Source organism: Carica papaya, chromosome 5 (genome assembly GCF_054855325.1).
Source record: "Carica papaya isolate Zhongbai chromosome 5, ASM5485532v1, whole genome shotgun sequence".
In the NCBI taxonomy this organism is placed as follows: domain Eukaryota; kingdom Viridiplantae; phylum Streptophyta; class Magnoliopsida; order Brassicales; family Caricaceae; genus Carica; species Carica papaya.
Window position 1 is genome coordinate 35,124,397 of NC_142313.1, and position 26,264 is coordinate 35,150,660.

Here is a 26,264-nt window from a genome sequence, read left to right on the forward strand (position 1 = left end):
TCAGGTCGAGGTAGCCCAAAATGATAATGTAGAGACTTTATTGATGGCAGCTCATGACAGTAATGGAAGTAACAATAGTCAGTGGTTATTAGACTCAGGTTGTAGCAATTATCTAAGTGGAAATAAGAAAATATTCTCTGAGTTAGATGAATCGTTTCGTTCTTCGGTAAAACTATGCGGCAACTATGAAGTCCCAATTTTAGAAAAATGAAGAATTGTCATTAAATTAAACAATTGGTTTGCAAATTATATTTCTGAAGTTTATTATGTTCCTACTATCTACGAAAAGATGTTAAGCATGGAACAACTAGTTGAAAAGGGTTATAATTTGTGTTTCAATAAACACGGGTGCACTATAAGTGACACAAAAAAATGAATGATCCTGAAGACAAAGATGTCATACAACTATTTATTTCTAATGCATATCAATTATGGTAATGCCTCTCACCGTAATTATGTGATTGTCGATGATAATTGGCTATAGCATATGTGGCTTAGGCACTTGAATTTTAGGAGCATCAAATTTCTTCCAAATAAAGAGTGGGTTTCAAACTTACCAACTATTCAAGTTCCTGATCAACTTTGCAAGCATGTATCTTAGAGAAGAAGCACAGAGATCCATTCCCCACAAAACAGGAATGGAGAGCCAAAAGCTCACTTGAGCTTGTACATTCAAACTTATGCTACATGGACATTCCTTTTAATGGAGGTAACAAGTATTTTGTTACTTTCATTAATGATTTTAGTAGAAAAACATGGGTATATTTTTTAAGCATAAATCGAATGCATGTAGAATAGTTAAGAATTTTGTGGCATATATTAAAAGATAAAGTGGTTACTCTCTCAAAACTTTAAGAACTGATAAAGGCACATAATATATTATTTGTAATGATTTCTTAAAAAAAAAAAGAAATTAAACACCAGTTAACGGTTTGGTATACTCCTCAACAAAACGGAGTGGTAGAAAGAAAAAATAGAACTATTATAGACATGGTAAAAAACATGATGCATTATAAAAAGTTATCTAAGAGTTTTTAGGTAGAAGTTGTTGCTTGTGCGGTTTATATTTTGAATATATGTCATGTTAAAAGTGTTCATGATAAAACACCACAAGAAGTATAAAGTAGACGAAAGCCTAATTTAAGCCATATGAGGGTTTTTAGTTATATCTCTTATTCACATGTACCAGATGAGTTAAGGAAGAAAATTGATGATAAAGCAGACAAATGCATCTTCATTGGTTATAGTATGGAAGCAAAGGGTTACAAGTTGTACAACCCAAAGAACAAAAAGGTAATCATTAGCTGTGATATTACTTTTAATAAAGATAGAGAATGAGAATGGTTCGAAGAAGAAAAGAGATCACTACCAGTTCTAGTGTTTATAAACAATGAAATAGAAACAAGTAATCACATTAGTGAGCAGTCTTGTCCTTCAATTTTTGAAGAATCATTTGGTGTCATTCCGAAAGCTTCATCTCCTCTTACACTAAGATGTTCACAATGAGATCGTCATCCAGCTACCTATTTAAAGGATTATGAAGTTAGTAATGATGATGGAGATGTTGTTCATTATTTTGTTTGCATATTATGATCCAATAGTATTTGAAGAAGTGTCTAATGATGATCAATGAATTAAAGCAATGGATGAAGAAATTTTTTCCATTGAAATAAATAGTACATGGGAATTAACTGCTCTACTGAAAGGGAAGAAGCCAATTGGAGTCAAATGGGTATACAAAATAAACTAGAAGCCTAACGAAGAAGTAGAACAGTTTAAAGTAAAACTAATTATAAAAGGATATAAGCAAAAGTCAAGTATTGATTACTTTGAAGTATTTGCGCCTGTTGCTAAATTGGATAATATGCGTATGATTATTTCACTTACTGCCCAAAATTGCTGAAAAATATATCAAATGGATGTGAAATTAGTATTTCTAAATGGTGTAGTCGAAGAAGAAGTGTACGTTGAACAACCACTTGGTTATGAAAAGAAAGGTGAAGAAGATAAAGTTTATTGGTTGAAAAATGCTTTATACGGGTTTAACCAAGCGCCAAAGGCATAGTACACTCGTATTGACACTTAGTTTTTTTCTCATGGTTTTCAAAAGTGTTCATACGAACACACTCTATATATCATGATAAACAAGAATGGAGATATTATTGTTGTTTGCCTTTATGTGGATGATTTAATCTTCGTCGTCAATAATTCAAGACTTCTGTCCAAATTCATGGAAGATATGATTGCCCACATTAATATGATAGATATGGGGTTAATGTCTTACTTTCTTAGTATTGAGGTCAATCAAATAGATAAAGGTATATTCATTTCTCAAAAGAAATATGCAAGAGATATCTTGAAGAAATTTAAGATGGAAGCTTGCAAACCAATACTAACACCAGTAGAAGAAAGGTTAAAGCTTATAAAAGACGGAAGCGGTAATTTGGTTGATGCAGCAAATTTCAGGAGACTTATTGGAAGCTTGAGGTACTTAACAGCAACTAGACCTGATATTGTTTATAGAGTTGGTATTGTAAGCAAATTTATGAAATTACCGAGACAATCTCATTAGCAAGCTGCAAAAAGAATATTGAGATATATTAAAAAGACGCTTGGTGATGACATTCTCTATTCAACCACTAACAAAATGGAATTAGTTAGGTATATAGACAGTGATTGAGCAGCTGATATGGAAGAAAGGAAAAGTACTTCAAGTTATGTGTTTACTCTTGATTCAAGTGCATTTTATTGGTCCTCTAAAAAATAACAAGTAGTAGCATTTTCAACAACAGAAACGGAGTATATAGTAGCTGCAAGTTGCGCTGCTCAAATAGTTTGGCTACTAAGGATGTTTAATGAGTTAGAACATCGAAAAGATGGTCCAACGACAATCTATTGTGATAATAAATTAGTTATTTCCTGCATAAAGAATCCATTATTTCATGATCGTAGCAAACCCATCAACATCAAATATCATTACATCTATGACTTAGTGAAAGATAAAGAGATCATGATTGATTATTATGCATCTAAAGATCAAATTACAGATATTTTCACAAAACTATTTAAAGCATATATATTTATCAAGTTAAAAAAGATGTTGGGATTAGTTAAATCAAGTTTAAGGGAGGATGTTGGAGAATTAAACTTGATTTAATTAATGTTAAAAAATAAAACTTGGATTAATTAAACAATAAATAAGGGAAGGTGAAGTGATAACAATAAAGACAGGAATGACAAAAATAGAAATGAGAAATGCAAGAACGACAACAATAAATATTAAAAATATAAACGAGGAACAATAAAGAATTAAAGGAAAAACGGCAACGTTTCTACTTATATAAATAGCTTTAGCCAAAAGAGAAAATACAGACATGTGTGAAGAAAAGAAAAACATTTGGGATGTGAAGTGCAAAAAATCAAATGAGAATTGTTAGTTTTAACAAATTAATGCATAACAAGTTTGGGGTATGAGATTTTTTCTTGTGAGTGTTGTAAAATTTATATTTTTTCTATCAATAAATATTGAGTGTTTTTAATTTATAAATTTATTTTCTAGACAATTACAACAAAATTAAATTGCCAACACTTATCTCTACATTTTTTGTGAGAGCATTTAAGAACTTATCATCTCATATAAAATCACCTAACTTGGTTGCTTTATATATATATATATTTATATATATATATATTAGATAATATACATGTAACACAAAAAGCTTATATAACTTATTCCTTAAACACATCACTCTTAAAAAATTTTATGACATTAATAGAAATATTATCCCAGCAACCTCCAAACTAGCTAAGTATTACCAAAAATAAAGGTAATAATATGTTTTAATCCTTATAAACTCTATAATCGTTAGGTATTACCAAAAATATAAGTTAGTAACATCAAGAATGAGTATTTAATAATTAGTAAATTATAAAGTTTTTCTATATTACTAATCATAATGAAGGAGGAGGATGAGTCAAAGGTATCTTCCTGTTCTTCAGAATTATGTCCTCTATCAATATTCTGTTCCTCTTCATTAATTCTGCCATTTCCTTCTTCCACTCTACTGTTTCTTATCTCCTCATGCACATGTGGAGGCCCCCAAGGTTTGATGTTAGTGTACTCAGTAAGAGGCAGTATTATTGAGGGCTGTTCTTCTAGTTCTCTTCTCTTCCTGCATGGGAAAATTTTTTCATGAAAAATTACATTTATGGATACAAAGACTTTATATGTCCTTTAATCAAGCAATCTGTATCCTTTTGTTGCAAAAGGATATCCAAGAAATATACATCTTCTAGCTCATCAAACTTGAGTCTGTCACCTGTCAAAGTAGTAGCAAAAGCCAAACATCCAAAAACCTTTAGATGATCATACCTGAGCTTCTTCTTATATAGTAGCTCAAAGGGAGTTTTGTTCCCTAAAACAGATGAGGGGATTCTATTTATTAGATATACTGCAGTAAGGAAAAAATCACTCCAATACCTGTCATCTAAACTGCTTTGAAATTTCAGTGCTCTTGCTATGTTTAGTATCTGTTTATGCTTCTATTCTACCCTTCTATTTTGTTGAGGGGTTTCCACACAGCTCCTTTGGTGCACTATTCCTTGATCATCATAAAAGCTTCCCATTTCAAATTCTTTCCCATTATCATTTCTGATAACCTTCACTTTTCTGTCAAACTATCTTTCAACAAAAACAAAAAAGTGTAGTAAACTATGGCATGTTTCAGCCTTAGATTTCATCATATATATCCATGTGTATCTACTGTAATCATCCACAATAGTTAAAAAATACTTATATCTATCATGCAAAGCTTTTATATAAGGTCTCCATACATCACAATCTATCAAATCAAAACAATTTTTGCTTCTACTGCTACTATCACAAAAAGGTAGCTTATGCATCTTAGCTAAGGGGCATACCGTGCACAATTTACAATTTTCTGACTGATGTAAATTCAAACCAGCAACTGCCTTAGAGCAAGAGGGATGCCCGAGCCTGTAGTGCCAAATGTCAAAAGGGTCTTCTTCCTTTTTGGGTCCTGAAGCAGCTGATCCCACAAAAAAATGGTGGCCTGAATCTTTCAAGCCTTCAGAATTCTTGAGCTCATACAGCCTATTTCTAACTTCCCCCACTCCAAGAGTTTTCCAAGTCGTAAGGTCCTGAATAATACTGTTGATTTTAGCAGCTTATCTGCTGTTTTTGAAGCAGATTGTATTTGAGAATTTAGAGAGAGAAAATTTAGTGAGAGAAAGGCACGAAGACAGAGTAAAAGCATGCAATTGCCTCTGTTTTCATATGTTGCAGAAGTAAGAAGATAATTGAAGGAGAATTCGATTGATGTTCATTGATGATTGAGTGCTTTAAATAAGGTTACAACTGAAAATTCTTATCAGATTAGATAATTTAGATAGGCTGCATATATGCATGCAAATACAACTCTTACATGATAAGATTATTACGTTTATTTTGAATTCAAAATTTCGAAAAATAAAAGCTAATTCTTATATAAATCAACACTCCTCCTTAAGAATTTACTTTAACTCCCAGCCGTGATCTCAGGTCTTTAAACTTGCCTTTTTCAACAGCCTTGGTTAAGACATCAGCTAACTGATTTTTTGAGGAGCAGTGCACAAGCTTTATTTTGTGACTTTTCTCAGCATCACGGATTGCATGGTACTTCACGTTAATGTGTTTATTTCTGCCAGGCATGACTGGGCTTTTAGCCATTGCAATGGCAGACTTGTTGTCGACGAAAATCTCAGTGGATAAATTGTTTTTCAGCTTCAAATCCTTCAAAATTTTCCTTATCCATATTGCTTGATTAGCTGCGGCAGTTGCAGCTATGTATTCAGCTGCAGCTATGTAAATTGAGCAACCACTTCTTACTTCTTCGATGCCCATGAGAATGCGCCTGATCCAAGCGAGAAAACATACCCAAAGGTGCTTCTTGCATCTTCAACACTCCCGGCCCAATCACTGTCCGTGTACCCTTGTAGAGTACCACCTTCTATTGACTTATACCAGATGCCAAAATTTGCAGTTCTTTTGATGTACCTCAAAATGTGCTTTACAGCAGCTAGATGAGATTTTCTGGGAAAAGACATGAACCTTGACAACAGACTTACAGAGTACATCAAATCTGGTAGTTTTGCCGTGAGGTACAACAAGCTTCCGATAATACTTCTGTACACATTTTCATCTACCACTTCCTCATCTTCTGCTTTTGATAACTTAGAGTTTTGAATCATTGGAACAGACACAGCTTTACACATATCTAAGCAAAATTTTTGCAAAATTTCTTTTGCATACTTGGCTTGCAAGAGAAAACTGTCAGCATGTGTTTGTTTTATTTCCATTCCCAAGAAGTAGCAAGCTTCCCCTATAGCATACATCTCAAATTGCTTTTCCAGTTGAGATTTGAACTTCTCTATGTTCAATTTATTGCTGCCAGTAACCAAAATATTATCAACGTAAATTGCAACAACTTCTGCTTCATGTCTTACACACAAGGTAGCTTTATTCTGGCTCTTTTCAAAGCCACAGTAAGTTAACTATGCGTCAAATTTTTTATACAACGCTTGAGGAGCCTTTTTGAGGCCATACAGGGCCTTTTTTAACATATAGACATAATCTTCCTTTCCAGGTACACTGAAGCCTTCTGGTTGCTGGACAAGAATCTCTTCTTCTAGGTCGCCATTTAGGAAAGTTGATTTTACGTCCAAATGCATCACTTTCCACTTGAAGTGAGCAGCAATTTCCAAAAACAGGTGTATGGTTTTATGCCTCGCAACTGGAGTAAACGTTTCACCGAAGTCCACACCTGCAAATTGAGCAAATTCCTTGACTACCAGTCAGGCTTTGTATTTATTCACTGATCCATCTGGATTCAGTTTAATTCTGAAAACCCATTTAACCCCGATTGGCTATTTTCCTTTTGGTTTAGGAACCAGCAACCAAGTTTTGTTCTTCTCGATCATGCTGAAATCTTCCTTCATGGCATCTCTCCAACTGTTATGTTGCACTGCATCTTCAAAAGAGAAAGGTTCAGATGCAGCAAAATTGCATCTTTCAAATATATCTGTTAAGGCTCGGAATATAGTTTGTGAATTGCTTCCTTCATCCCAATTCACTTCATCTTCTTCTTCAGTTTCCCAGTGAGCATTTGGGAGTGCTGGATTTTGGATCTCACTGCCAGTACTTTTAAATTCACTATTTGCTTCAATTCTTCTTTCTTCCCAGTTCTAGTAGGTAGATTCATCTACCACAACATCCCTGCGAATTATCAACATGTTAGTGTTTAAGTTGAGAATTTTATAGCCTTTTGATTCTGAGCCATATCCCAGAAACACTCCCAACTCAGCTTTGTTATCCAGCTTCTTTCTTCTCTCATCTGGAATGTGTGAGTAGCACACCGATCCAAAATTTTTTAGGTGCTGAGTAGATGGTTTTCTACCACTCCAGGCTTCATATGGAGTTTGTTTCTCAAGAGCTTGAATGGGCTAACGGTTTAGCAAATACACCGAGGTGTTGATTGCTTCAGCCCAAAACTTCCTCAGTAGGTGTTTGTCTGCAAGCAGGCTTCTTTCTATTTCAACAACTGAGCGATTTCTCCTTTCTGCAACGCCATTTTGTTGAGGCGAATAAGGAACACTCAGCTGCCTCTTGATACCATTTTTTATGCAAAGGTAGTGAACTCCGCCGAAGTGTACTCCAAGGCATTATCAGTTCTTAAACATTTCACACTTCTTTCACTTTCCTTCTCTACCCAAGCCTTAAACTCCACAAATCGGTTGAAGACTTCACCTTTGCTGCGCAAGAAATAAACCCAACACATTCTGGTGAGATCATCTATGAACAGAGTAAAATACTTACAACCGCTTAATGATTCCTCACTCATCGGGCCAAAGATGTCTGAGTGTACAAGCTCAAGCTTTTTTTTTGCTCTCCACTGTGTTTGAGATGGGAAGGGCATTCTAGCCATTTTGGCTATTTGGCAAATACCGCATACACCTTCTGTCATCTTGAAAGGAGGCAGGTCGAGACTCATCTAATGAGCCTGCAATTTTTCAAGACCTCCCTTGTGATAGTGTCCATACCTCCTGTGCTAGATTATTCGTTCATTTTGATTTGCGACATTCACTTTGTTGTTTGGTTCTGCCAGATTTAGAGCATACATTTTGTTCCTCAAGGGAACCTCGGCTATGAGTTCATCTTTTTCATTAAAGATTTCACAGAAAATATACTTAAAGGTAATGGTGTAGCCATAACTTGCAATTTGGCGTACACTCAGTAAGTTTTGGCGTAGGTTAGGAACAAATAATACATCATGTAATCAACTTGTTACCTTGTTTTGTGCTTACCAGAACACTTCCCTTACCTTCAGCTCTAACAGCTTTCTCATCACCAAGTTGAATATACTCCTTCATATTTTTGTTCAGATTGTGAAATAGTTCCTCTTCTTTGCACATGAGCTGTGCAGCCACTGTCGACTACCCATAGTGCTTTGTTTTCATTAACAGCTTCACTTGAAGCTACAAGGAGTGTATTTGGAGTATCTTCTTCATTTTTGATCATGTTTGCCTGTTGTGGTTCGTGTTTTGATTCCTCCTGTTTCTTTTTTATTCTGCAATCCTTCTCTTTATGACCGAGTCTCTTGCAAAAATTGTATTTAACAGTTCTTTTCCCTTTATACCAGCAATCCTTCTCAAGGTGATTGGTTAAAGAACATATTTTGCATAGATGGTACTTGTTTTGCTTACCTTGACTCTAGTTGCCTTGTCGTGAATTTGAGCCTTTATCCTCAATTTTTCTCCTCTGATTTTCAGTTCCAGACTTGTTTCTAGTCTGGGAAATAAACAGTGCTCCTTCTGGATTTATGGTCTCCCTCATACTGGCTCTTTATTCTTGAGTCTCAAGTTTGTTTATCAGTTCAGCAGCAGTGATTGTATCAGCGTCACCCAACTCCTCTAACATTGAAATTTTTTATTCAAACTTGGCAGGTAACCTCACCAAAATATGTTCTACTACTCGAGATTCTAGAAAGTTTTCACCGAGTAGCCTGATTTTGCTAACAATATCAGAAAGCCGAGAGGCATATTGCCTTATAGTGTCTTCATCTTTCATTCGCAAGGCAATAAACTCAGCCTTCAATTTTAAATAGCTTTATTCTTCTACTTCTGTGGCCTCCATCGAACTCTTTTTTGAGCTTACCCCAAGCTGATTTAGGTGTTTTGTAAGGCAAGATCCTACTAAAGACAGATTCTGAGACTTTCGAATGAATGCAGGCCAAGGCGCGAGGTTTCTTTGCTACTTCATCCTCGTGCCTTTTAATTTGAGTAAGAGACGATGTGTCTCTTAGAAGAGGTCGGTCACCGTCATCAAGGACTACCTCCCACAAACTCAGAGATTTCAGGTGAATCTCCATTTTCACGGCCCATGAGTGATAATTATATCCATTGAAGTGCGGTGGAGCTGAAGTGCCAGAACAAGAAGACATCTTAATTGTCTCACAGTCCCTTAAGAAAAACGCTCTCATACCACTGTTGATTTAAGCAGCTTATCTGTTGTTTTTGAAGCAGATTGTATTTGAGAATTTAGAGAGAGAAAATTTAGTGAGAGAAAGGCACAAAAACAGAGTAAAAGCATGCAACTGCCTCTGTTTTCGTATGTTGCAGAAGTAAAAAGATAATTGAAGGAGAATTCGATTGATGTTGATTGATGATTGAGTGCTTTAAATAAGCAAGGTTACAACTGAAAATTCTTATCAGATTAGATAATTTAGGTAGGCTGCATATATGCATGTAAATATAACTCTTACGTGATAAGATTATCACGTTTATTTTGAATTCAAAATTTTGCAAAATAAAAGCTAATTCTTATCTAAATCAACAAATACAGTGTTGTTGTGAAAAAATTAAACAACATTTGGCATCATGTTCTATTCTTCTAGCTAATATCATATTAAAATTAAAAGTGGGAACACACAACACATCATTCAACACTAATCTCCCATTAAGTTTTACTGTCCCAATATGTGATACTTTAACATTTTCCCCATTTGGTAAAACTACATCAAATTCAATATTTGAAGTTATTTGAGTGTACAGGTGTGGTGCATGTATGATATGATCTGAAGCCCCTGTGTCTATAATTCAAGTAGTACGTGTGTTCTCATTCATGTTAATTGAACTTGTATTAAAGCAAAAAGGCTTACCAATGAAAGCTGTCATGTTAGGATCTTGAGAAGACTCGTCAGTGGAATGCACCATGTTAACAGTGGGTCTGTTTTGCTGGATGAGGGACATCAGCTGGTTGTACTGTTCCTTCGTTAGTGAGGGAGGTTCATTTTCACTTTGTCATTCAACTGATTCATTAGTGGAAACTTGGTTAACATTTACTTGTCTAGTTCTCGATTGTTGTCTTTCGCCCTTGGTTTGACCTTTCAACTTGTAACAGGTCTCAACTGTATTGCCCAATTTATTACAACGGGAGTATACGGGTGCATTTGGGTTGGCTTTGTAGCACCTTTCTAGCGAGTGCCCAGTCATCTTACAGTGGCTACAAAAGTATTTCCCTTTATTAAAAATTGTGGGCTTAACAGGTTTGTCATTCTCCTTAATGCTAAAAGCCATGGCCCTGTTGGCTGTAAAATCCAGAGATATTTGTCTTCTTTTTTTTCTTGATGAATAATAGAAAAGACCTCATTCATGCCAAGAAAGAGTCTCTTCATGAGGATCTGTCCTATCATTCCTTTATACGAATCATCTAAACCCATGAGGAATTTCATTATATAGTCTTTATCCTGATATTCCACCAGTCTTCATTTCCCCACAAGTGCAGTTGGGCATTAGTTTATAGTTCACCAATTCATCAATTAAATTTTTAACTTAGCAAATAAACGGTAACTGGGTCTTGACTCTATAAGAGATTGACTACTGATTGCTTGATTTCAAATATCCTAGACGCATTCTGTTGAGCATGCCTCTGTTCAAGATCAAGCCATAGCTAATGAGCAGTGTCAACATAAAATGTGTTAGCCTTGATCTCTAGGGATAAGATGTTCTGTATCCAAGTGATTACAATGTCATTGCACCGTAACCACTGTTCTTTGAGCGGATAAGTGGGATCCATTGGCTCGGTAAAGGTTCTATTTATAAACCCGAGCTTGTTTTGAATCCTTAATGCTCGTTTCATAGAGCGAGCCCATGTGTAGTAATTATTTCCTTCTAAGGGTTGAGGAACAAGAATAGTGCTAGAGTTCAGATTCTTTTCTATGTAGTACGGTCTATCAGAATTCATAAAATCTAAGTTTGTTCTATTAAATGGGTTAGGGTTTCGATTTGCAGTAGTTTAATTTGAATTTTCGCTCTCCATATCTAAGTTTGCTCTGATACCATGAAACAAAATATAAACTCACCAAGTAAACTTCCTATTTAATCAAGATTTATCACAAATAGGAAGAAAGGAAGTTGGAAAGTACCTTGAATCAGTAAAGAAAGCAAAGAACAGAAGCTGTAACACCAGAAACCTTATTAGGATTTCAAAGATGAATTTTCAGAATGATCGACCACTTCAGAAGCGATGATTTTACACCCATCTAGACGAGTTCACGTGTAATCGTAGCAGAGGAACAAAACACAAACAACTTTGATGAAACGCTGCATTTTTGGTGGACATAAATACTAGACCTGGCAAAGAAAAAGAAAAAGAAAAAGAAGTACCCATTCTTAGTGTATCAAAGTGGTCGGGGGGAGGATTGTCCTGTCCTTCTCCACTGATCCAAAACAGGTGGCTTTATCACTAAGTAAGCTTGGACACCAAATGTCAAAACAAGCAAAAACCAACTAGGAGCGAGTGTTCCGAGTTTAAGTCAGATTTGATTGAAATTTTGAACAATTAAATAAATCACTTTCATTTAGCCATTCTATTTTTATTTAAGTTTTTTATTTTATCGGTTCAGTTTTGGTTTCAAAATTTTGGAATTGAATCGATTGAATAATTGATTTGTTTAAATATTATAATTACTAATAATTATACATATCAATACAATTTAGTATATGTATTGTATATAATGTAATGTAATGTAATATATTTAATTTTAAATTTTAATATGCATTCTTTTAATTTGCCAATTTTAATATGCATTCTTAAAAGTTATTTTCAATTTTTATTAATAATTTGGTTTTTTTTTTTTTTTTTTTTTAAATTTTTAAATGGAATTCACCAAACATTCATCAGATCAGTAGACTAAGGACTTAATCATGTTGCCACTAGATCACTAACTATATACATATATATACTTATAACTTTGTCAACAACTAAGAGAAGATTGTAAAATTTTGAACCCCGATCGTTAGCTGAGATATTTGGATTTTATGCTTAATTTTTCTTTAACAATATTTTTTTTTTATTTCTCCACCAAATTCCTTGAGTATCAACTACTTTTTGGACCTTTCAATATTACAAACGTGACCCTAAACCAAATTGTCAAAAACTACCATTCTAGCTAACACTAAATTCTATATTTCCTTTGACGCAGAGTAATTATTAGCTGGGAGAGTATATGGAGGAATTAAGAAAAATATAGTAGCTAGTTTCTTGCACTGAGGATGGCCATGGTGGTGTACTGGTACGATTTCATTTGCTTTGGGATTGTGATGGGAGCGTTTATTGGATCCTTATGGGTGGTTTGGAGGAATGAACTCGCCATGAACCAAACCCTTCACGTCTCCCAGCTCTGGAGCAGTTGCTGGAAAGGGTTGCACCCTGGCTGGCTCCTCCTCATTCGGCTTCTGTCCTTTACACTAATGCTTTTATTCCTCTACTGGGATATACTCAAATGGGACAAAACCATCTTCGTTTATTACACCGAGTAAGCAAATACTAGCTTATGATTCTTCCTACTCGTGCAGTTTATGTTTTTTTGGCATGTATAAAAATAAATAATTATACTCTTCTGAGAAGTGGGTCTGATATATGTAATTGGGTTTGGGCTTCAAAAGCCAAACCCATTTTCCTTCTCCTTCCTCACTTTCCTAAATTCCGTCAATGCCTCTACCCAGTTGGGATTTGAGAATTCAGATCCCCGTTGCGTTGGAGTGTGAATGAGATGACGGATTCTGGTGTGAGTAACTGGGTTTGATGGCAAACACCAATTTGTGCGTGGATCATCATTGCCCCTCTTGCGCTAGCTTTCTGGGCTATCAAGATGGAGGTAGTAGTGTATTGTGATGATCTGTGGAAACCCCGGTGGAGAAAGCTCGGCCCTCTTTGGCTTTTTTTCTACAGAGCTTTTGCTTTCTTTTTCTTGTTTTGTTTACTCTATAAAGTTGTAGCCTTGGATGGGATTTTCGCCTTCTATTTCTACACACAGTAAGCACCTTTAAAAAGTATTTTCAAAAGATCATATTCAATTGGTGGGCTTAAGTTTTTCGCCCAAGAATTCAGAAAGTTTGGATAATTTCTGATTCAAATCTTGTTTGTTGTATGATTGACTTGCAGGTGGACATTTACATTGGTTATTGTTTATTTTGCGGTGAGTATTATACATATATATACATATATACATAATGCTTCTCTTTGAAATTACCAGTCCAACATGGTGCATTGTTAATATCTGTTTGTTTGCGGGTGTAGGTAGGAAGTGTTATATCTGCATATGGGTGCTGGGTGTGGTCGAAGAAAGATACAGATCATGGGGAAAACGAAGATTTGCTCAGAGGAGACGTTGAACAAGTCTTGACTAATTCTTACGGAGTAAAAGAAGTCAAACGAGACACCAAGTATGCCCAGGATGAGCTACGGCAAAGAGCAGGCTTTTGGGGATACCTTATGCAAATTACATATCAGGTTGTAACACTAACCCTTCAGCTTTTATAACACTATATATATATCTATATATACATATATATATATATATTATGATGCAAATTATATATATATATATATATACATATATTGTTTTGGTGACAGATTTGTGGAGGGGCTGTCATCTTTACAGACATTGTATTTTGGTGTGTTTTAGTCCCATTTCTTTCAAACTCCCATCTTGGCCTCAACCTGGTGAGTTTTAAATTATCAATATTTCTTTCTAATTCATTGACCTTGATATATACACACAAAATTAAATAGATTGTGTTATTTCAAATTGCAGTTGATGGGCTGCATGCACACCTTGAATGCTGTATTTCTTCTGCTGGATACGGCTCTTAATAATCTTGTGAGTGCTGTGATTCATCAGAAATTTAAAATCGAATCTCTCTAGATTGAATTTGTTCTTGAAGTGATTTCATTTTCTCTGTGGGTTATTTTCAGCCATTTCCTTGGTTTCGGATTGCCTACTTCGTACAATGGAGCTGTCTCTATGTTGTTTTTCAATGGATCATTCATGCTTGTGGGTTTACCTGGTAATTAATCATGAATTTTTTCCATTTTTTAAACAATTTCAGATAACTGTTTAGGGTTCAATACAGTTACTGATATAATTATGGAGTCTTGGCAGGTGGCCATATCCCTTTCTTGAGCTTCAAACACCTTGGGCTCCTTTATGGTATGTTATTTCTTTTGCCTTTTCTTTTAATTTATAAAGCAGGACTGACTAAAACTAACGAAGATGTTAAAATGGTGCAGGTATTTTTCAATGGCTGTTGTTCATATTCCTTGTTATGGTATATATGCATTGATTGTTAGAGCAAAGAATTCCATCCTGCCCAGATTGTTTCCTCATCGTTTCCTGAGATCCAATTAGTTCCTCTTGTTACAATGAATTTGGGACTGGTTTTCATATCTATGGTTGTGTATGCACATAAAAGAGGAGACGCCTATCATTATCAACAGCATTTCAACTCTTACTTTACAGATTCATTCGATTTTATTCCTATACAAGGGTTAACATATTTGATCATCTGGTTAAGTTCTCTTTAATTGTTTTACTTAAAGTAGAAATTAGAATATTATCCGACAAAAGTTGAACTAAAGATAACAGAGGATTCAAATATAAAAAGTAGATTCACTGAATCCATTTTTTCTAGGATAAATATCACTCCTTTCACAAACTAACTCTATATTAAGGCTCTTGTCTTTTTTACTCTATCAAGGTTCATTCTATCTGTAATCTCAGCCAGCTTTTCTAACCTTAGAAGTTGACCTAAAATGAGTCAAATGAGTTAAGGTTACGAAATTTTGTTCTTAGTAAATACTTGATTGACAGCCCTAACAAATTCAAATCCAAACACATTGTACAATTCCAATATATTTAAATCCAATCTTGACAAGTTTAATGGAACTAGAACCATTAAAAGAACCAAGTGTGCAATAAGCATATCCGTCAAACAAGTGATCTATTATTACTTAATTGGCAAACCTAAACATATTCTAGCAAATTATTTTTCAATATATATAGATTCAATTTTTTTATTGACAAATCTAATCAAATCCCATTAATAACCAAAATTCATTTAAGCTGAACCCAAACTGTCATATATATAAGGTTCCAAAATATTTGCCATCTATCTTCAAGTTCAAATTGAAAGAGCCAAAATTTGGAAGTTACAAGAAACAAGCTATATGCTGCAGTGAGTTGATGCAGTAAGAAAGAAACCAGACTAAAAATTCGTGGGGAAAATCCAACATTGCAGATAGTTTTGGATGAACTACCATACAAATTCCGAAATTAGGGTTTGTTCTGCAATATTTTCCAAATGATGTTGTAGAAAGCATTTGAAAACACCGGATAGGGGCATAGATATGTAACAAGTTATAACCTGAAGAGCTCTACCAAATATCCAACTTCACATCTCAAACACTAGACCTGGAACCCATTGGCAAATCAGACTCTTTTCCGAGGATCAAACTGTCACCGACTTATATAACATATACTGCAAAAATGCAATATGGAGTGACAAATTTCAATTACAGATTCCAAGTTCAAACTCCTAATTTCATTAGAAAACCTCATTGATATTCATTTATTGTCTCGCTAGGCCAAACCATTTTCTCAATTTCATACAAATTCATCATCTTGTTTTCTAAAGAAGATCGCCCATCAAAAATTATTCCGTATACAGGAACAATCCCAAAAAAGTAAATAAATAATTGCAGCATTACTTGACAAAATTCAACCTATACATACAAACATGACATTGTATTATATTCTCTAGATACATGCTTCTTGCATACTGTTTACTAAAAGTTACCACCTCTGCAAACAGAGGATGAGGTTACGAAAGCTATCTGATCACACCATCATGAAATTATTTCAAGAAAAGACCACACAAATTCAATAATATAGTTTAAAAAGCTAATAAATTTAATCACTTAAAATCCACAATGAACATCCAAAGTAACAAAATAAACCATAACAGAGAAGGTATAAATTCCAGAAGTACTTCGTAATTTAAAATCTAACCCCAAAAAGCTATTAAGATAAACATAACTCTTTAGAAGACGAAAAAAGTTTCATGGTTCTCGGATCAATCACCGCCGGCCTTCTGGTACACATAGGTAAGGCCACACTTACCACAATAGTGCCTGTCAAAGTGATTTGCCATGAAGGTTCCGGCGCCACACTCGGCGTTGGGACACTCCTTCCTCAGCCTCTGCACCTTGCCACCATCTTCAACCCTGTAGAACTGGAGCACCGCGAGCTTAACCTTCTTCTTCTTGTGCTTGATCTTCTTTGGCTTGGTGTAGGTCTTCTTCTTACGCTTCTTGGCGCCACCTCTCAACCGAAGAACGAGATGCAGTGTTGACTCCTTCTGGATATTATAATCGGCGAGGGTACGACCATCCTCAAGCTGCTTACCGGCGAAGATGAGACGCTGCTGGTCCGGGGGAATGCCCTCCTTGTCCTGGATCTTGGCCTTCACATTGTCGATGGTATCAGAGGACTCTACCTCTAGGGTTATGGTCTTACCCGTCAAGGTCTTGACGAAGATCTGCATCTTTAGGAGATGCAGAGAAACAGAGAAGAGCGGCTAGGGTTTGAGTAGTGATGAATTTGAAGATGCTCTGGATAATACAAGGGTTTTATTTATGAGAGATCACTTAAAAAGTTTCTGCTAGGGCTTTTTGTAGATGCCTGCTATGGGCTTTGCTTATTCTTTGGGCTTTAACCTTTGGCCCATATCTTTTTATGACGTAATAAAATATTTAAAATTTAAAACTATTTTATTCAACCACTAATTATATGGGCGGAGCCCTGAAAGGGAAAGCCCACACCGTCTCACTTTACATGAAAAGGAAGAAGAAGAAGAAGAAAAACTCAAGAGGGCAGAACCCAGTACAGGTTACACGAGTTAACTCAGTATTGCGGGAAAGTGAAGAATGGAGAATCGCTGCAAATTCTGGCTTCCAAAGAAGAACAGATTTTGTGCAAACGCCCCACTCAGCAACTCTTCGTAAGCTTCAATCATCCCATTTTTGTAATCCCTCAAATCAGATACTTACATTTTAATGGAACTTTTTTTTTCTTAATTTCAAGGTTTTGTGGCAACCATAGCCAGAGGTCAGATGACGTGTGGATCCCATGCCCTATAGACCCTTCTCAGTAATCTCTTCTCCATATGTTTTTGCCATTATATCTCTGTAGAGTTCCATGCAATGATTAACTTCTTTTTTAATTTGACAGCTCTGTGCTGCAAGCAAATCTCGAGGGCCATCTTAGCAAATGCCCATTACTGAAACAAACCCAATCCTTATTTCTCCAACCCTATTATCAAAAGGGAATCAATGCTGGGAAGGAAGAGGTGCATGAGGACGAAACTATTAAACCCACAAGAGTTAAAGATGTTTTGTCCTCGAATGAGGCTAATTCGTGTTCTTTGGATAGTGTTACCTCTGAAATGAAGAGGAATGCTGTGTACAATTTGACTCTTCCTCAATTTTATGAGTTGATTAGAAAGATTCAATCAGTTCATAGTACAATCTGCAAGGATATCAGGGAGTCGTGCAAGATTCCAGAAGCTTGTGATATATGGATTAAGAGAGACGTAGACAGGTATCCAAGTTGATTTTTAGTTTCTTTTATGTGGGTATGTCTATTTTTTTGAAATAGATATCAACTTGTGGGCAGGAAGTTGCCATTTCAAGAGAAACACGTGGTACAACAAGCCTCCATTCTTGGGAACTTGGAAGCGTTTGGGGTGTTAAAGGAATCTGTTAACTGGAAGCGATGTGAATCTGAGGGGCCGTATGATGTTCCTTGTGTGGTGGAGTTTGGAGCTGGAAGAGGATACTTGACACAAATGCTGGCGGATTGCTATGGAATCAAAAAGGTGTTTCTTGTTGAGAGGAAGTCATACAAGCTCAAGGTCTGTTAACTTAGATTTCTCAAAGATTTTATCAAACTTTTTACTTTTTTACAAGCAAGTTTTTGGGCACTTTGAACTTTGTTCTCTCTATAATGTTCTTTTTTGTTTATGTTGTTCCAATGGCTACACTTAGGCTGATCGGTCTTTGCGACAGAAAGAGCAATTCATATTAGAGCGATTGAGAATTGACAGTAAGATTTTTCTGAATCCTGTTGCTGGAAACCTTATGTGCAACTTCTTGTCGGATATTACACTTATTGTTTTTCTTGTTCTTTGCTTTATTTCATTTAGTTTTGGGGGATAATTAGTCAACTGTGCTTTTTTCTTTGACATGGTGAAGAGCACACCATTGAGCCAAATAGCTAGTAGCTTACCTTTTTGTAGCAATCAGTTAGTTTATTAGGTATAGGTCCGTATGTTCTCAGCTTTATCCTGAAACACTTTTGGACTTCAAGCGAAAATAGATTATGAAAATCCTTTAAATCAGCTGCCTGATTGTTTATGCTTTAACACAGATTCAGTTAATAATCTTCTGTTCTGCAAATGTAAACATGGTCGCGGCAGTTTCCATTACGAATTTGTGAGTGAGTACTGGTACAGAAATTATATCTGGTATGCTGATTGAGTGGTTTTCCTATTTATTGTGAAGAACTTGAATTGATGGTATGATAAACCGCAAAGGCCACAACGTCCCACCATCAAACCCAAACAGTATTTGGACGGAGTTTAAAAGTATATGTGCAGAACGTGTAGAAGAAGAAGATGAAAACGTGCAGAAAATGTTAGCTGGAATCAGCTCAGTCTCATCCTTAAGCTTATCTTTTATTTTTGAATTCTTTCCCCTAGTTTATCAGTAGTTCAGTTGAAAATTTTATGTATTCAAACACTCATTTGCAGCAATAAGAGGCATCTGAAATTTGCAAACAATTTGTGGTTCTTCTTACCCAAACAAGAAAAATTTCGTATCAAATTAAACAAGCTTCTAATTGAGACGTATCAATTGGTATCAGAGCCATGGCCACCAATAAGGAAAGAATAGAAAACTTGGAAAACAGTGTGGGCAAAATGCAAGACCATCTCAGCCGAATGGAGGTCGGCCTGGTCGACCGCATGCTTCAGCTCGAACATACAGTCCGACGACTTGCTAACTCCCTGATGCTCAATAGGGAGGGTGCTAGCAGCAACACCACCGACCGTCCCAGGCAATGGCATCTACCTCGCGAAGAAGTTCCCGAGCGGACCGAAGAGGAATGATCGATGTTCGGTTCCAAAATCACAAAGCTGGACTTCCCCACCTTCGACAGAGACGACCCGACCGAATAGTGTAACCGAGCTGAGCAATTCTTCGACTTCCACAACATCACCGACAATCAGAAGGTCTCCTTAGCCTCCTTTCATCTGACGGGCGTGGCAGTGGCTTCGCAGCACATATAGAGAAGAAGGGAAAGAGGTCACATTGGCTATCTTTTAGGAGGAACTTTGGGCCTAGTTCAGGCCGACGGAGTGCGAAGACTTTGATGAGGCCCTCTCCCGTGTGAAGCAATCCAGCCCATTACGCGAATACCAGAAAGAGTTTGAGAAGTTGGGAAATTGAGTGCAAGGCTGGACCCAGAAAGCGCTAGTGGGCACTTTCATCAGCGGGCTTAAGCCCGAAATTGCGGAAGACATCCGCATGTTTAGGCCCACAACACTGAAAGAGGCCACCAGTCTAGCCCGCATGAGGGAGGAACAGCTGAACCGGCAGAAGAGGTTGGTCCAGGTCCCTCAAAACCGGACCGGTCCACTAGAAACCCTAGCTGCCACAAACGTTCTACCCCGACACCTCTCCTAGAATGAGGCACAACGCTGCCAAGCGCAGAGTTTGTGCTACCATTGCGACAAGAAGTTCACCGCAGGCCACCGATGCAAACAGCCGCAATTCTTGCTCCTTGAAGGCGAGAATGAAGAAGACGAAGAGGAAGCAAGACCCAAGGAACCAGAAATCTCCCTCCATGCCCTCACGGGGTGGTCGACTCCAAAAACCATGAAGGTTCGCACCAACATTCAGAAACAAGAATCCATTGCCCTCATCGACAGTGGGTCAACTTACAATTTCATCAGTGAGCGACTCGCCAACTTTCTGCAGCTATTAGTGGTGCCGACACCTCCCTTCCCGGTCAAGGTCACAAATGGCGAGCCGATGAGATGTTGAGGCCGCTTTGAAGATATCCCGGTGCTACTAAACGATATTCCTTTCTGACTCACTCTCGTTGCTTTACCATTGATCAGGTTGGATTTGGTTTTAGGCATCAGTGGTTGGGAAGTTTGGATCCGGTCTATTGTGACTGGAAAGTCGGGACGATGGAGTTCACCAAGGACCGCCGGCTCCACCGCTTGCAAGGCATGCAGACCGAACCGATACAACCCACTTCCGGTGACACCATGGCCAGAGAGCTCAGCAAACGGCCCTCTTTGTTTGCCCTCTGTGTAAAGGTCGATGCCTCCACCACACCCACTGCCGAAGTCAAGCCTGATATGCAAGCTGTTTTGGATGAATTCCAAGCAATCTTCCGCACACCTGATTCACTGCACCGGCCAGAAAAATTGACCACCACATCAACCTCTGCGAAGGGGCTGAACCGGAAAATGTCCGCCCATATCGGTACGCTTACTTTCAGAAGGCTAAGATAGAGAAACAGATGGATGCAATGCTTAAGACCGAGCTCATACAGCACAGCACAGCACTAGCCCTTTTTCATCCCCGGTATTGCTAGTACGGAAGAAAGATGGCACCTAGCAATTCTACACCGATTATAGTGCTCTTAACGCGGTCACCATCAAAGACCGCCTTTCCTATCCCAACCGTGGATGACATGCTCGACGAGTTACATGGTGCCGCTTTTTTCACTAAATTGGATCTCACAGCTGGGTACCACGAAGTCAGAGTATACCCACCTGATGTGTACAAGACCGCCTTCCAAACTCATAGTGGTCATTATGAATCTTTGGTAATGTCCTTCAGCCTATGCAACACCCCCTCCACATTTCAGGCTCTCATGAACGACATATTCTAACCGTTTCTCTGTAAGTTTGTTCTAGTATTTTTTGATGATATTTTGGTATACAGTACTACTTGGACTCTCCACCTTGATCATGTGAGATAGGTACTAGAAATCTTAAAACATAATCAATTCTTTCTCAAGCTAAAGAAGTGTGAGTTTGGGTTACAAGAAATTGAATATTTGGGGTACATTATCACCTCTGACGGAGTAAAAGTTGATCAGAAAAAGATTCAGGCTATGACTCACTGGCCTCCACCAAGCAACACCACCGAACTCATAGGCTTCTTGGGCTTAACAGGGTACTATAGAAAGTTTGTGTGCAAATATGGACTCTTAGCCCGACCATTGACCAACCTATTAAAAAAGGGAAATTTGAATGGACATCGGAAGCAGGGGAAGCATTTGAAAATTTGAAGAAAGCTATGACCACCACCCCAACATTAGCTTTACCCAACTTCAATGAGCCATTTACCATTGAGACAAATGCTTCAAGAGAGGGAATTGGGGTAGTCCTCACTTAAGATGGAAAACCCATAGTCTACATGAGCAGGGCCCTCGGAATATCAAAGCAGTCTTGGTCCGTCTATGCAAAAGAAATATTAGCAATAGTCGTGGTTGTACGACTCTGGAGACCCTACCTCCTTGACCATAAATTTTTTATCAAGACAAATCAAAGAAGTCTCAAATATTTTATAGGGCAAACCATCACTACCCCAGAACAACAAAAATAGATGTCCAAGCTTTTCGGGTATGACTATGAGATTCTCTACAAAGCAGGAAAAGAAAACTCCGCTGCAGATGCCCTCTCCCGTAAAAAAGGAAGCCCTGTCTTACATAACCTATCTGCTCCCCATTGTAATATCTGGGACAGCATTCAGAATGCAGCACTTGAGCATCCTTATATGTAGAAACTTAAGAAACTAGCCTCTCACAACCTAGGGCAACTGTACATAGAGAGAAATGGGCTGGTCTATTATAAGAATCAGGTAGTGATACCCCAGATACTAAGATTAATCAACAATTACTCCAAAAATTTCATAACTCTTCATTGGGAGGTCATTCAGGCCACTCAGAACTTACAAACGCCTAGCCCAACAATTTTACTGGCCCACAATGCACAAAACAATTCACTAGTATGTTTCGGCCTATGACACATGCCAAAGGGCAAAAGTGGAAACTCTCTCCCCGGCATGTCTTCTTCAACCTTTGCCAATTTCATGTCAGGTATGGGATGACACACCATGAATTTTATTGAAGAACTCCCCCTTCCAATGGGAGAACTGTCATATTTGGATAGTCAATAGCCTTAGTAAATCAGCTCATATTGTTGCTTTATCTCATCCTTTCTCAGTCAAGACTATAGCCGAGAGATTTGTGGACAGTTTAGTAAAATTGCATGGCATGCTTAGATCAATTGTAAGTGTTCTGGACCCAGTATTGATTAGTCATTTCTGGCAAGAGTTCTTCAAGCTCTCAGGAACCCAACTAAAGATGAGCTCCTCTTATCACCCGCAAACAGATGGGCAATCCGAGGTAGTCAACCGGTGTCTCGAACAATACTTACGCTGCTTTAGTCACCAACAACCTCGCAAATGGAGCGCAATACTTCTATGGGCAGAATTTTGGTACAATACTACCTATCACTCAGCCATTGGTATGTCCCCGTTCCAGGCTCTTTACGGCCTCCCACCACCTGTCATTCCCAAGTACCAACCAGGTACAACCTCTGTTGACGAAGTTGATGTTCAGTTAACTACTAGAGATGAGCTAGTCAGACAGCTCAAGATCAATCAGCAAACAGCACAAAACAGAACAGTTCTCCAAAGCCAAGAGACGCGATGTTCAATTTAAGGAAGGGGACTGGATATTTCTTAAGCTACAACCCCACAGACAGCAGTCAACCTTCAAGCAGGCTTCTCAAAAATTGGCTTGTCGCTTCTATGGACCCTACAAAATCATACAAAAGATCGAACCGATCGTATGCAAACTAAACCTCCCTTCTGAGGCCCGAATACTCCCAGTCTTCCATGTATCCATGCTCAAAAGGAAAATGGGAGACACCCCCAATTGCCCGGATGCACTACCAGCAATGACAGATGAAAGCGACCTCATTCTATAACCAGATGCCATCCTTGATGCCTGTTGGGCAAAGCACGACTCCCGCATTGTAAAAGAAAATTTGGTCCAATGAAAACAACTGCCAGGAGAAGATACAACATGAGAAAATGCTGAAGCACTGCAAGAACACTTTGGCAACCTGAACCTTGAGAACAAGGTTCCCAAAAAAGGGGGAGGCAATGATAAACCGCAAAGGCCACAATGTCCCACCATCAAACCCAAACGGTATTTGGACTGAGTAAAAGCACATGTGCAGAACGTGCAGAAGAAGAAGAAGAAAATGTGCAGAAAATGTTAGCCGGAATCAGCTCAATCTTATCCTTAAGCTTATCTTTTATTTTTGAATTTTTTCCCCTAGTTTATCGGTAGTTTAGTTGAAAATTTTATGTATTTAAACACTCATTTGCAGCAATAAGAGGCATCTGAAATTTGCAAACAATTTGTGATTCTTCTCACCCAAACGAGAAAAATTTCTTATCAAATTAAACAGAATTCTAATTGGGACCTATCATGGTAGTTTCGGCATTGTGAGTGTTACTATGATGCATATGCAGCACCATGCCTTTTTTAACCCAACATAGTAACTTTTGGACATTATACAATGATTAGAAAACACTGCTTGCTAATTTGATACTGTTTTGCAGCACTGGCTGATTAGAACAATTTTTTTATTGAATTAATATATCATGGTGTAGAATTGTTGCAAAATGTTAGGACAAAAAAAAATTAGAGGCATGTTGCCATAGGGCACCATGGACTTTCACCTAGTCTTGGGGAGACTAATAGGAATCATGAAACAACAATGAAATTGTGATGAAAGCCGAAATTATTCCTAGAAAACAGTAATTTTTCGTAAGTGATGAAGGTGGTGATACTGATTTTACAGTTAGAATTATTGCACTCTTTTCCAAATAATATTCTTGCTCTTCCAAAGAAAAACTGTTTTTCTTATCACAAGCAAGTGTTTAAGAATCTAGTTTCAAACAGAATTGTTACTACAAGATTGCACTTTTCATATATGTACTCTTGATTCTTTTTATTGAGAAGTTTTGGACAAGAGTTGAGAATCTTTTTATATTAATCTGGAGCAGACAAGTAATAAGAAAAAAGAAAAACAACAATTTGATTGCCAAGCCACAGACATTAATAGTATATGCCAAAACTGGATGCAAGAACAATTTCATCTGAGATCACATTAGAATTTCACTCAGCTCAACTGTCAGAAAATTCATATGTTTTTGTTTATAGTTCCAACCAATCTGTGATCATATCGGTTTCAGTGCCAAATTTCTCTTCTGAAAAGTCTGAACAAAATCCTGCTTATGCATTACATTTGCAGTTGAAGATTTAAACTTAAATGCTGTTGAGTCTTTACGTGGATGTCCGTGCATAGCTGTCGGTAAACATCTCTGCGGTCCTGCAACAGGTGATCAAATATTTATAAGGTCATTTTTGACACATATGGACCCTAAGAATTGTAGAAAATTTTCCATTAAATACAAGTTGTTGCCACTTCTACTAAGTTGTGTCTGTTTTCGCCCTAAAACTTGATCCAGATTTGAGTCTAAGATGCTGCCTGGCTGAATACTCCGGTGAAGGTAGTGTCGAGCAGTGTGGTGGAAATCCTTCTTTAAGAGGCCTTGCTATAGCAACATGCTGTCATCATCTTTGCCAGTGGAAGCACTACATAAGTAATAATCAGTTAGCCTTTAATCCTTGCGAATAATGCAAATAGTTGAACTGTGGTGGACTCCTTATATTTATGATCTAACTCTGGTATTTTTGGCTGCCTCACAGACAAATCCTACTTGTCCAAATTCGGAATTTCGAAAGAGGAATTCCATGCAATCACATGGTTTACTAGTTGGGCAGTTGATGGTGATCACGGTTCTGGTGTTTCCAATGTCATTGATTGCGGAATGCATATTCACATGTAATTTCATTAATAGTGTAGAAAAAATTGGTTTATTATGCTTCTTTGGAATCTGAATGAGGAATTTCATGTAATCAGAAACTTATATATATTTGATGTTTTGACAGTGAGAAGGAGCATTCAGGCAGTGTTGCAGATACTGTGAGGAAAATGGAGCAGTGTGAAAGGGCAGTTCTAGGGTTGATGTGCAAGCAGATTATAGACATGGGGAGATTGATGTGGGTTAAGGAATGTGGGCTAGAAACAGACCTTGTAAAGTACGTACCGCCAACCATCTCTCCAGAAAATCATTTGCTGATTGGTAGACAGGTCAGCCAGTTGTAAAACAGTCTCTCTCTGAGTTTTGAGGTTCTAAGATTAGAGAGGACAAAAAATTTGTTATTTGGTGAGCCTGAATTCACCCCACATCACCTGTCTGGATTTTTTTTTTTTTTTTAAAAAAAAAAAGGAAAACGAGTTGGGTTTGATGGGTCAGGTTAATTTTAAATCAAATCCAGTTTTTATCGAATTCAAATTTTATGGAACCCGTCCTAAACCCGGTATGCTGACATTGTCTTTGTAAGATCAACATATGCATCTAGGAAAGTGTTTTTGGTTTCATAAACAGAAGATTTGGTTCTTTATTCATATATGGAGTCAGTTTTTGGTTTTTCCTTTTTCAAGCCTCTTATCCTTTGATCAGACATTACATTATTATTTTTCTGAAACTCAAAATCACAGATTAATTTCTTAATTATAACCAAAATCAAACTCTCTTCTGATAACGGCAGGATAACCAACCTTCTCCTCAATTAATTTAGGTAACATCCACAACTTTGCTTTGAAAGAAAAAATCGTAGGAGTAATCCTTAGAGCAAAGCAAA

The 26,264-nt window shown here is 37.3% G+C and overlaps 3 protein-coding genes across 4 annotated transcripts; 2 read left to right on the top strand and 1 right to left on the bottom strand.

The window, feature by feature from the left end:
- Positions 1-12,526: 12,526 nt before the first annotated feature.
- On the top strand, positions 12,527-14,903 carry LOC110820627 (protein rolling protein). 2 transcript variants are annotated; one of them, XM_022050158.2, is made up of 8 exons: positions 12,527-12,872; positions 13,502-13,535; positions 13,637-13,849; positions 13,973-14,062; positions 14,154-14,219; positions 14,315-14,406; positions 14,502-14,549; positions 14,630-14,903. In XM_022050158.2, the coding sequence occupies exons 1-8, from the start codon at positions 12,610-12,612 to the stop codon at positions 14,745-14,747; spliced, it is 924 nt and encodes a 307-aa protein (XP_021905850.1). In that variant the 5' UTR covers positions 12,527-12,609; the 3' UTR covers positions 14,748-14,903. The 2 variants fall into 2 exon arrangements, with proteins under 2 accessions (XP_021905850.1, XP_021905859.1); XM_022050167.2 differs by lacking the exon at positions 12,527-12,872 and adding an exon at positions 13,044-13,372.
- A 1,383-nt stretch (positions 14,904-16,286) lies between these two features.
- LOC110820600 (ubiquitin-ribosomal protein eS31 fusion protein) lies at positions 16,287-17,039 on the bottom strand. The gene has a single exon (XM_022050114.2). The coding sequence runs from the start codon at positions 16,939-16,941 to the stop codon at positions 16,471-16,473; it is 471 nt and encodes a 156-aa protein (XP_021905806.1). The 5' UTR covers positions 16,942-17,039; the 3' UTR covers positions 16,287-16,470.
- A 160-nt stretch (positions 17,040-17,199) lies between these two features.
- LOC110820615 (methyltransferase) lies at positions 17,200-26,055 on the top strand. Its single transcript, XM_022050139.2, has 9 exons — positions 17,200-17,397; positions 17,481-17,546; positions 17,628-17,996; positions 18,072-18,309; positions 18,443-18,500; positions 24,808-24,894; positions 25,025-25,159; positions 25,266-25,401; positions 25,509-26,055. The coding sequence occupies exons 1-9, from the start codon at positions 17,324-17,326 to the stop codon at positions 25,723-25,725; spliced, it is 1,380 nt and encodes a 459-aa protein (XP_021905831.1). The 5' UTR covers positions 17,200-17,323; the 3' UTR covers positions 25,726-26,055.
- Positions 26,056-26,264: the final 209 nt, after the last annotated feature.

Coding starts and splice junctions, on each gene's coding strand:
- LOC110820627 (XM_022050158.2), top strand. CDS start 12,610: ATGGCCATGGTGGTGTACTGGTACGATTTCATTTGCTTTGGGATTGTG. Junction 13,536..13,636: donor TGGTTATTGTTTATTTTGCG/GTGAGTATTATA, acceptor TTGCGGGTGTAG/GTAGGAAGTGTTATATCTGC. Junction 13,850..13,972: donor TTATGCAAATTACATATCAG/GTTGTAACACTA, acceptor TTTTGGTGACAG/ATTTGTGGAGGGGCTGTCAT.
- LOC110820600 (XM_022050114.2), bottom strand. CDS start 16,941: ATGCAGATCTTCGTCAAGACCTTGACGGGTAAGACCATAACCCTAGAG.
- LOC110820615 (XM_022050139.2), top strand. CDS start 17,324: ATGGAGAATCGCTGCAAATTCTGGCTTCCAAAGAAGAACAGATTTTGT. Junction 18,501..24,807: donor AGAGCGATTGAGAATTGACA/GTAAGATTTTTC, acceptor TTACATTTGCAG/TTGAAGATTTAAACTTAAAT. Junction 25,402..25,508: donor TGCGGAATGCATATTCACAT/GTAATTTCATTA, acceptor ATGTTTTGACAG/TGAGAAGGAGCATTCAGGCA.